At 39.2% G+C, this 12,228-nt stretch overlaps 1 protein-coding gene across 4 annotated transcripts in view; it reads left to right on the forward strand.

Annotated features, from left to right (window-relative positions):
- The window catches only part of ift80 (intraflagellar transport 80 homolog (Chlamydomonas)), an 86,406-nt gene that overhangs the window by 67,628 nt on the left and 6,550 nt on the right, over positions 1-12,228 (forward strand). For all 4 annotated transcript variants that reach the window (XM_053688651.1, XM_053688648.1, XM_053688650.1 and 1 more), the window contains exons 12-16: positions 1,166-1,329; positions 3,612-3,676; positions 7,233-7,368; positions 8,694-8,841; positions 9,356-9,527. In XM_053688651.1, coding sequence (XP_053544626.1) covers positions 1,166-1,329; positions 3,612-3,676; positions 7,233-7,368; positions 8,694-8,841; positions 9,356-9,527 — 685 coding nt within the window. The remainder of the gene's footprint in view (positions 1-1,165; positions 1,330-3,611; positions 3,677-7,232; positions 7,369-8,693; positions 8,842-9,355; positions 9,528-12,228) is intronic.

The following is a 12,228-nucleotide window of genomic DNA, read 5'->3' on the forward strand; positions in this document are numbered from 1 at the left end:
CACCATAGCCCAGACTTGTGATCAGTACTTGTCAGATATTCCTGCTTCATGCCAGCCTTCCTGGTAAGCTTGTGTCTTGTCCTTATATAAATTTTGGATGGACATCCTGTTCTTGGCGATGTCACTGTGGTGCTCCAGTTGCTCTGTTTGTTGATGATGGCCTTTACGGTGTTCCATGGTACATCTAATGTTTTGGAATTTTTTTTATGCCCCTATAGTCATCGATACCTTTCAATGCATGTCTTGTAAGCACTTTGCAGACCATTTCTTCAGCATTCTGATGAAACCTAGAAGATGTGAAGAAAATCCTACAGGAACAGCTGGTCTTTATTTGGGAATAATCAGAATCATTTCATTTAATTTCACAACCGTCAGAGCTGCTGTTAGAGAAAATTAACCAGCACCTTCTGACCAATCAGAATCACGAATTCAACAGCACGGTGGTATAAAACACACAGAATTTACTAAATATTTGAACAAGTTAAATAATACTAAATAAAGTACAAACTCGTCTATCTTATACTTAACACTAATATATAAAACACAAAACTGCGTGAACTGAAACCAGTAACTGAATATAGCCAATGCTATAAAAATAATACAGGACTAAAATATCGTCCAGTTGATGCATGTGTTTGCTCCTACCCCTACTCCACACGCCCCTTTTTTGCCCCTACCCCTCAGTATCCAGGGCTCCTCTATTACACACCTACCAGCAGTGCGCAGTGTTAGCCAACACTGAAGCACACTTGAACCGAGACCTGCTCATGTGGAAAAGCGATCTCCATTAGTCATTGGCTATAATGGTTACACTTCTCCAAGGCTATTGTTCATCAGCTCAGTGAAATGAAGTTCTTGGATCACTGCGAGCTTTTCTTCCCTCTCTTATGAAACCTCGTTTGGCGGGGAAGCAATTGCCGCTTTGGGTTCATTGTTCTCATCCATTTGGGGAAAAAACGCATGAACAGTCGTGAAGTTTTTAAAGCAATAGTACAAATTATAGGCTCTCTTCCCCTTTTGTTTGTTTAGTAAGTTGTTTTCTGAAAGGTTCAATTATGGCCGTGCTATATAGCGAACTCGTCCATCTTTTTCTCATACTACCCTTGTTTTTTTTTTGTTGTTTTTTTTTTGTCTTTTTTTTTTTTGCGCCTTGTCTTCCGTGTAGGCATTTCCTATTGGTGGATGGTGGAGGCATCTACGTGTACTCGTACGAAGGTCGTCTGGTCTGCGCTCCCAAGTTTCCAGGCATGAGGACAGATATTCTGAACGCGCAGACCGTCTCACTGAGCAACGATACCATCGCTGTACGTGACAAGGCCGACGAGAAAGGTGTGATATGCTTGACATTTTGAATTACAGTTCATTTCACATCTTAGTAATGTCGTGTGACACCAAGACAAGTTTACGTATATATTGGAAATGATTATTGAGCGAGTATCCTTGTCTTTTGATCAAGTGACAGTGATGCTTATCGTCATATATTACCCATCAGGACTGGTCAAAAGCCCTGGGAGCTGCTCAAAAATCATTTCTAGTACAAGGGTCTAGAACCAGAAGGAACCGAACGTACAATGTCATGACAAGATCTTAATGAATAACAAAACAAATATGAAGGTTCTGCTAGTTTTAAATAAACAGTCAAAACTTCACGTCACCGTCACATCGACATTTGCTCTGTCCACAGTGCCTGTCTCGCCTGTTTGATTCCAGGCCCCTGAGTTATTGTGAAACACTCGTGGACACAGTGGTATGGCAGCTACACTCAGGTTGAGTTTGCATTGGCCTCCTTTTTGAAAAATCCTCAGGATGTAGTCATTCAGTCGTTTTTAGCTAACTTCAAAAACAATTAAGCTTTTGGTCAGATGAGAATTTATAAAACAATGACTAAGCCCTTTTTCCACTTGCGCTCAGATTTATTCATTTACAAGCGGAATCCTGGCCAAGTGCTACAAGTGCCGTAAAACCGAGCTTTTACTAACTAATCAGAAACAAGTGCAAGATGGGGGTTTGGAAGAACAGAGAAAGCTGCAACTAACACACACACACACAAATAAACTAACACAAGTTAAAATAAATGATAAATATATAATAACAATTTCAATTTGTGTGTGTGTGTATATGTGTGCGTGTGTGTGTGTGTATATATATATATATATATATATATATATATATATATATATATATATATATATATATATATACACACACACACACACACACAAATAAACTAACACAAGTTAAAATAAATGATAAATATATAATAACAATTTCAATTTGTGTGTGTGTGTATATGTGTGCGTGTGTGTGTGTGTATATATATATATATATATATATATATATATATATATATATATATATATATATATATATACACACACACACACACACACAAATAAACTAACACAAGTTAAAATAAATGATAAATATATAATAACAATTTCAATTTGTGTGTGTGTGTATATGTGTGCGTGTGTGTGTGTGTGTGTGTGTGTATATATATATATATATATATATATATATATATATATATATATAAATATATATATATATATACACACACACACACACAAATAAACTAACACAAGTTAAAATAAACGATAAATATATAATAACAATTTCAATTTGTGTGTGTGTATGTGTAATATATATATATATATATAATGTGTATATGCATATATACACACAGTTAATTTTATAATTACTTTAAAGTTATTAAAGAAACAAAAAGTATAATAAAATAAAGGCATAATAATAATAATAACAGCAATTTGCAAGAAATATACTGTATATGTTAAATAATGTTCATAGAGAGAGAAAAATGATAATAAAATAAGTCTACTTTAACAGCAATATTGATACAGTTATCCAGTATTTGATAAATATGTGGTATAAATTATGTGACAGTTTTGGAAGCAACATTTTTACAAAGGTACTTTACACACTCAACAACAAGAGCACTTTTCTTTGTTGCTGAGATGGTTCCCTTGTCTTCTGTACCTGTAATACGTATGATTCACTTGTGGAATGTGGATATAATGTAGTAAGATTTAAGGTCATAATTGGACCGTAATTACCTTTAAGAGTGAAGCTTTAACGGTACACTTCACGCACCTTTCTACTAAAGGTACATTTTAGTGCCCTTTTGTTCAGGAGATATTAATAGTGTTATTAGCATACACAGTAGGGCTTGATTGAGAGAACCCCCATTTTAAGAGCCACTGGTGTGCGTAAACAAATATAATATACATAAGAACACAGGTCATCTATTACTGAATGATTCACACGCGTATGGTTTTCCGAAACAATCGTTAGGAATATTTCGCATTATAGGACATTGTTCCAAGTGAAACAGGCTCAGTGTTTTGGCTTGATAATAGCTGGCAGTGGGGTGAGTGTCAGAGAAACAGGACATGACATCATGTTTCGACATTATTCCCCCTGTCTATCACTGAAGACGTTTATAGGCAGTCAAAACTCATTGCAGTTCACAGGACGATTATGTCATCTTCCAAGTGAGTGATACTGATGAATTGCACACAGTTTGACCAGGGACATGAGCTAACAAGGCAGAAAGTCATTACCTGAATGTTCTGCTCTCTGTTCTTTTACAGTCGTCCATTTGTTTGACGCTCAAACAGGAAAGCCCATCGGTGATGGCAAGCCTTTAACCCACAAGGTAAATTACGCCTTCATTTTACTCAGTACAGAACACACACATTCACAGTAAAGCACTACTGAAAGAACTGATATATTTATTCAGCATCGTGTATCTCTACACTAGGTAACAACATACAATACATTGTTATGCAGATATACAGGAAATACAGAACACTAGTTTGTTTATATTTTGCGAACCAGTATAATCTGTTCGGAAATATCGCAAACAACTACAAACAAAACGAATAATTGCGTGAGCATGATTTGTAAAGGAAATCACGCGCTGTTGCTGAGGATGGCCCCCACGTGGACAGCCTAAAGATTGTTGGATGAAAATTATGACAAAGAAAACACAAGGGAAACAACTGTGGGAAAACAAGGGTTTTGTTAAGGGAAAAGTAGCGTGTATTCAGGTCCAGGCCCATGCTATGGAATGAGAAAGGACTAAAGGAAAGTGGCCCAGCTGTAGGAAGATAAAAATAGAGAGAGATAGGATTTAATCTTTCACTCCCAGCCATAAGTCAGTCTGTTTCAGGTGTAACATAGTTGAATCTGCTGTCTTGACACATTTATAAAGTACACAGAATAGGTATAGGGACTAGTATCATAAGTTACTAACACTCACTTACTGCGTAACACATGCACATACATGCAAGATATGTAAACACACTAGATAGATGAAATAAAGATGATTAAAAGAAATAAACAGAGTTTATACACTTACCCATAGTAAAAAGCAAAGGAAGATTCAAAGAGATGGGTGAGGTCCTCACTTGTTAACAGTCAGATTAGTAATGACCTAGGGAGCTGAAGTTGTTTTTCAAAAAAAAAAAAAGGGAACCAAAACCAGTCAGAAATAAGGGAATCGAAAATAAGAAAAGTAAACATAACACGCCTCGAAAATAAGAAAAATCAAAATGTAACGGGGCTCAGGAAATACCTTAAAACACACACGATAGGATTGGAAAAGAGTGAGGGGTGTACACATGGGATGGCAAACTGTATAAAAGAGAAGCCCCAGCTGAGGGGAGATCAGATCGCTTTGGTGAGATTACTGAGGACGGTACCACTTAAGAACCTCAAGTCTGCATCAGTGAGCAGTTAATAACTTCAACAAAATAGACTATATGAAAACTATACTGAATTTCCTGGTCACACAGTTGCACTTTTTGACCATGTAGTACACAGGAATAGAAGGGAATTATTTGGGTTCCCTTTTCAGTCTGGTTCCTCTCGAGGTTTCTTCCTCACATCGTCTCAGGGAGTTTTTCCTTGCCACCGTCGCCTCTGACTTGCTCATTATGGATAAACGTATACATTTGAAATGTATCTCCTGAATTGATTATATTTCTGTAAAAGCTGCTTTGTGATCATGTCCATTTGTTAAAAAAGCTATACAGTTCAAATAGAACTGAATTAAGCGGTACTGGCATTTTTGCCTCTGAGGTTTTTTTCCCCCCACTAATTTCTGCAACATATTGTTGGATTCATATTTAATGTAAAAAAGAAGAAAAAAAAACACTGATTTTGGGTTTCAATCCGAATACATGTACAGATATTTGGAGCGCTAATCGGTCCTGCAAATATCTGTGGTCTGAGACAGTAACTCGTGATGAAGGCAGACGCTGCGTTCGACTTGCTTAGGAATTCTGGATTCAAAATGACGTCATTTTTGACCCCTTTTGTTAGCAACAATCTACCCTGATAGCGTTAGTAATGAGTAACGTATTTATCTCGTCAAAACAGCAAAGTGTATAGTCAGTGTTGTAGATTTAACAAGCTAATATATGTGTATGTAGATTGATCTGCAGTGAATAATAGTAAATACATTATAACTCATTTAAAAGTAAAGAAGCGCTGCTTCGTTTACTGGTGATGCCGTGAGCGGCCACGCCGATTTGACGTCACATGCCGAGCTCCGAGTCGAGGAGACCTTCCCGAGTTTCCGTGTAGGAATTCCGAGTTACGAGCTTTAGTCGAACTCGGCGTTCGAGCTCACGACAAATAGGAGAAGTTTCATTCCTTAGACTTTGTAAATGATTTGAAATAATCATAACACTGTTTCTTTCATCAAAATTAAGAGATTAACTAGTTGTTAATGACGTGTTAGAGGTGATGGAATATTACGTGTGCTTTTTCTCACACTTGAGTCATCACTACATGCTTTAGCGCCATCCAGAGGACAGTTGGTGCACACAAAGCTTGGATCAGCTTGGAGAGGTCAAAGAAATGGGGGGGGGGGGGGGGGGGGGTTGTCAAGGGGAGGGGTGGGTCTGGGGACAAGAGTTGATGGAAGTAGCCAGGATCAGCAGTTACTGTTTGTCAGCGTGTGTGTGTGTGTGTGTGTGTGTGTGTGTGTGTGTGTGTGTGTGTGTGTGCCAGCACTCCTCAAGTGCAGCTTCAAAACCCAGGAGTGTTAAAGCTAGAGCCAGCTGGATTTGTCTTCCACGCATACTCATCCAAACTCCCTATCCAAGCGCAGAAGCACACACACACACTCAACTCAACATTACAAGGTCCCTGTGAGGTCTGTGAGTGTGTGCACTGTCTGCCTTTGCTGTGTGTGTGTGTGTGTGTGTGTGTGTGTGTGTGTGTGTGTGAGAGAGAGAGAGGGAGAGATTGGAACCTAGGACAGCCTGCTCTTCTCTCAGCCAACTGACTTATTTACTGTTTAATACTTCTTTCTGCCAGATCACTAATAACATGCCAGTGGTCTAGCACACACACACACACACACACACACACACACACACATACATACACACACAAACTCCAGCAGGTCACCGCGAGTAATCTCCAGTACAAGTGTGATGGATGTACATTTTTCTTCCTAATCTCCCATTACTATTTTCCCGCTGGAGTGAGATCATTATTCTCCGTCTTATTCTTCACGCAGCACCCCGTAGATGTTCTGCTCTCTCCATTAGCAAGCGATGTGAAGCAAATTCCCAAATCTGGCTACTCGAGCACACAGGCGGCTGTCAGAAGCCATCTGAGGATGACAGTGCTTAACCCGAAGGATCCCTCTCGCTCTCTCCTCAGGAATGTCGCATTTGATATGCACTGAGCTCCATCTGTGAACGAATTTTTGGATTATGCGCCGGGCAGCGCGTTTGCTCGGTGTGTAAAATCGCTCTGCGTGCATTTCATGACAGCCCAGAGTTGCACACTGCATGCATTTCACACCCTTTTCACACCGTCGCCAGCTCATCGTACGTGCCACAGCTGCACAGGCACGTTTCACCACATTCGCATACATTCGCAAAGCCAAGGGCCGCTTCCAAATTGTATCACGCCTAAAGACACAATAAATTCAACAAGCTGTCATTGCTGAAATACAGGCATGCTTCATCTTTATCTTGCAGCCATATTGTGAATGTTCAGGTTAAACACCTGTTTTGATCCTAACGCTCAGTTTAAAGTGTAATAAAACTGTATTATTTACAGGGACAATCTTTTTCTCAGTCTGGCACGGTTGGAAAACGGGTCGAACGTTTGAAGAGACTTCTAGAAGGTTTTGAAGCAACCAATTTCTCTCTGTTTCTCTCTCCAAAACCTCTGTATATGTCTCTCAGATGGAGGTAATGGAAATTGCCCTTGACCAGTGTGGAGCCTCCAACGACAGGAAGATCGCTTTGATTGACAAGAACAACGACCTTTATCTGACCTCTGCGCGCAGGCTGGGCAGAGAGCAGAGAATGCACAAGATTGGTGAAAAGACAGAGACATATTTTTGAGCTTTTCCGCTAGCTAGAAAGTGTTTTGTTTGATTGTAGATACATTACCTTTGCTTAGAAAGCGACAATTTTCACCTTTAATGATTTATGTAATCAAGAAGAGACAAATAACTTCTCTATAGTAATGGTTTCTTCCACTGAATTTATATTTCTTACATTTCCCAACACCCTCATAGAATTCCAACATCATCTTCAACTTGTAGAGAGTTGAACCTCCAGCTACGGAAGCCCTGAGCGGCCATTTTATTTTATTTTATTTATTTATTTTTTCCTTCTCGTTGATCTCAACGTAAAAAAAATTGTCGTTTTCTCGTGATCATGAATTAATATGTGTAGTCGACATAACATGATGTTGCTTTTATTGTTCTGGAGGCAGCAAAAGCTTAGCGCAGTCCCACAGCATCATGGATGAACAAATTCGTTTTGACTTTGATCAAAGACTCGATCAAGCTGAAACAGCTCTACGTTCACCAGCGAGTGACTTCCACATTAGTGTCCGACACTTGAGAAGGAGACACCCCTCCCTCTTAATGCGCAGATAAAGTCCATCGCTACATTGCGTAATTATTACATTTACGCTGGCGATGGTGAAGACGTGCACGCGATCACCTCACATGGCACGGGATTTTCCCGTGATAAAATTACATTGTGAAAAAACAGAGCTTTTTTGTTATGTGGAGATCACGAGAAAATTAAGTCTGGCTCACAAGAAAACAAGAAAGAAAAAATATATTAATAATGCACAGCCACTTAGGGCTTCCATATCCAACGGATAGTTAGGCTAAATCCTAAATGGATTCCTGTTCACTATATATCTTCGCTATATGGGGTATAAAATAATGGAATGGTAGAACTTACATCACGCTTTTTATGCATCACGCTCCTAATATATAACATTATTATTAATATATAACATTAACGTTATTAGGTCAAATTCACAACATAGCACTTCAATATATTTTCACAGCTTATGGGTCAGGGCTTTTATAGTTAGTAGGATGGTACCACTCTGAAGCTTTTCCTTTATGAGTAAATAATTAATTAAATTTTTTTTTTGGTATGTTTGTAGAACTGTACTTAATAACACGCAAATATTATTTAATGCAGAGCCAGGAAGTGCATTTTAGTGTTAATGCTTTAATGTGACTTTGTACTTTTCAGTTGTTATACACACGCTATGTTTCATATACATTGCAGTTGTATTACATCATTCATAATGCAGTGAAAGACTAGTATTATTGATTAACTGACTTCTCTCTCTCTCTCTCTCTCTCTCTCTCTCTTTCTCTTTTTTTCCAGGCTCTATGGTTCACACCATGGTCTGGAATGACTCAGCCAACATCTTGTGTGGAATCCAAGACAACCAGTTCACTGTATGGTACTACCCCAGTGCTGTGTTTGTAGACAAGGACCTGCTACCCAACACACTCTTCACCAAGGATGCCAGGTGAGACACACTCGCACTCGCACACCAGTGTAGGTTTTTACACTTGGTCTAATCCTCTGAGTAAACACAATACCTGTGTGCTATCGCTACCTCATACTGAGACTCTCAAGCACCGAGTTGGATTAGCAAAATATGAAAAGGTTTGTGATGATCCTGAGCTGTTTTGGAAGAGGAGCTTTCTGATTAGAACTGTAGTCAGTGCTTCCTCGGGATAACAGCTGCTGTAAGTAAGGAATAAATCACGATAGCATGCGATGTTATAGGGAAATAATCAGCGACGGTGAGTTGTGATCTGTTACCACTTTAAGCACCTCGAGTGTTTTGTTTTTGTCATACTGTTTAAAGGTTTTTAGTTGTGTTTAACGTGAAACGCTTTCACCTCGAAGTGTTAAGAGTGAGAAACTGTGAGCGCTGAGGCATGCCTTTACACTCACTATCCAAATGCGTGCACTCACTTTCAGCTTTACGTATTATTATCCTTCATTACGTGACCATGTGCTCGTTTCTCCTGCAGTGAATTCAGCAGCGCTCCACACATCCTGAACTACACGGGTACGCAGGTGACAGTGAGGCGAGCTGATGGCTCGTTGGTATACGGCGGCGTGCCACCCTACCCCACCATGCTGCACGAGTACACAGGCTCCGCTCGCTGGGAGGAGGCCCTGCATCTGTGCCACTTCGCCAAGGTACACCTGTCTGCCCAAACTCATTCATTTCCAGTGAGATTCAAGTCAAGAGATTGTCTCGAACACGCAAGGCCTTCTAGAGTTATTCTGGCTGTATGCTTGGGGGTCGTTGTCTTGTTGAAACGTCCATCTTCTCCCCAGAGTCTGTTTCATGTCCGAAGACATTCAATTCGCCTCTAATATGTAACGGTACATCACTCCATTCATGTTTCCTTTGATGGTGTGTAATGCCTCGGTACAGTTTGAAGAAAAGTATCCATCTATATATCGTGATGTTCTCACTGTGCATATGGTGATCGTGGGAGCATACTCACAACCTTTCTTTCTCCAAACATGACCAGATGAATTATTATATAGTTCCATAAGGGTTCTGATATCTTTTGCATCTCTGTGCTTCTTTTTTTAACAGAGAAGTTGTGCGGATTTGTGTAGGCTGTAGGGACAGAGATGAATGCGTTGCAGTTCATTGTTCTCTGTGTAACTGCTGCTTCTGCTGCATTCAGGTCCTCCGGCAACTCTCGTACTGAGAGTGCATTATGAACTCTTGCGTGGTGCACCTGTTGGGGGCCATTAGTTATGGTTCCATGAATGTTCCACCTGCATGTTATTAAAGCGTTTGTAGTGACAGGGAAGTTTAAGGTCTTTGCTATGGCTCTGTAGCATTTTCCATTCGAGCCTTGTTTTTAATAATGTTGTCCCTGAGAACTTTAGGAAGCTTCTTCACCTTTACCATGATTGCTTTCTTTTTTTCTTTCTGTCTTTCTTTCTCTCATCAGTATTTTATATAACAGTTTATAATACAATGAATACTACTTTCTTTCTTTCTTTTTCTTTCTTTCTTTCTCTCATTAATATTTTATATAACAGTTTATAATACAAACAATGAATACAACTTCTTTCTTTCTTTTTCTTGCCAGTCTTTCTCTCTCTCTCTCTCTCTCTCTCTCTCTCTCTCTCTCTCTCTCTCTCTCTCTCTCTCTCTCTCTCTCTCCTGTCTTTTTGTCTTTCTTTCTTTTCACTTGCATCAGTAAAGAATGGTAGTTATCTTGAATAATGTAATTTTGGCGAAATCGTATTAGTATTTTATACAGCATTTTATAACACAAACAGAAATGCGCATTAGTGTAGCATGCCTCCTGGGTCCTGTTTAAACAGCTATGTAGCTTATTTCCAGCACTGACAGTTTGATTAAACACAGTAATGATTTCGGGGGGAAAAATGATAACGAGAAGACAAAACTTTACAGGCTGCAGCGTGGAGATAGCCTGTCCATCTTGTGGTGGGAAAGCGGAGAGCAGACAGCTCTCGCTCTATATACAGTAGTTATGGAGAGAGTGATTTGACCCGGAGTGAAATACACAGACTGAGGGGAACTGTTTTAACGTGACCTGGGGCTAATGATTTCAAATTAATTGTTCCATTAGTAGAGACTTTAAATTGCTTGCACATTTTGAGCTGTAAAGGGAGACAAACCGGACACTGGACACATGGCTGAGCTTTCCCGAGCCTGGGAAAGTCCCATGTAAATTAGACCTTAGACTGGGACTCTCTCTCTCTCTCTCTCTCTCTCTCTCTCTCACACACACACACACACACACACACAGATATACATGTCCGTGCATGCACAGAGAAAGTGACTCGCCGTATGTGTGTGTATGAGCTAGAGGAGTAGAAGTGTGGGAGTTAAATAAAGGCTGTGTAAATGAGCTGCCTCATCTTTGTACATATTAGTATTTTGTTTTTTCAGACCCTGCCAAGTGTCTGTAGGATTGTAGTCCCATCATGTCAGTATTCCATTGTTTTACACCCTTTAAAAAGGCCAGTGGAAATAATCTTAAGTAATATACAGTATATCCTATGTTATATTCTGTGGGAGAAGGAAGTTTTGCACTTTTTCTTCAGTATAAAGACATTCCTGGAAGTGGCGATCATCTCCTGCCCAAACTAAAACAAAACCGAGTGTTCTCCAAGTTTAAAACACAAAACAATACAGTATGGAAGAAGTTTAAAAGGACATGTTAGAGAAGTGACACTTCTGAAGGGTTTTTTTTTTTGGACACAGGTTTAGCCTACATGCATGTTGTAGTCATGTGACCTTCACATTTTCAAGTACTTACAATAAAGTTTAAAAAAAAAAAAAAGTTTTTTTTGTTATTTATTTATTAAATACCCAATCATGTTAGTGACCTGATGCCAATTAACCTCTTTTTAGTAACACTGACTTTTTTAGACGTGTTGCAGCCATCAAATTCAGAATTACCGTATTTTTTCCTTAAAATGGTCAATTTCCTCAGTTTAAACATTTGGTATGTTTTCTATGTTCTATTGTGAATAACACATGGGTTTATGAGATTTGCAAATCGTTGCATCCTGTGTTTATTTACATTTTACACAGCGTCCCAACTTTTTGGGAATTGGGGTTGTAGAATGACTTGTGTGCTTAGGGTCGCTTTCTCGCTGCATGTCCGACTTTCACTTGAGATTCAGATCATGTCCTGACATTTTCCTTTAAAATTCCCTGGTGTAATTCAGAATTCATTGTTCCATCTATGATGGCCAGTCGTCCTGGCCCAGATGCTGTAAAACAGGCCCAAACCATGATACTACCACCACCACGTTTCACATAAGGTTATTAAGATAAAATGCAGTATTTTCCTTTCTCCAAACATTATTTTTTGGTTCATCAATGGATTGTCATCCC

Source organism: Ictalurus punctatus, chromosome 20 (assembly GCF_001660625.3).
Source record: "Ictalurus punctatus breed USDA103 chromosome 20, Coco_2.0, whole genome shotgun sequence".
In the NCBI taxonomy this organism is placed as follows: Eukaryota; Metazoa; Chordata; class Actinopteri; order Siluriformes; family Ictaluridae; genus Ictalurus; species Ictalurus punctatus.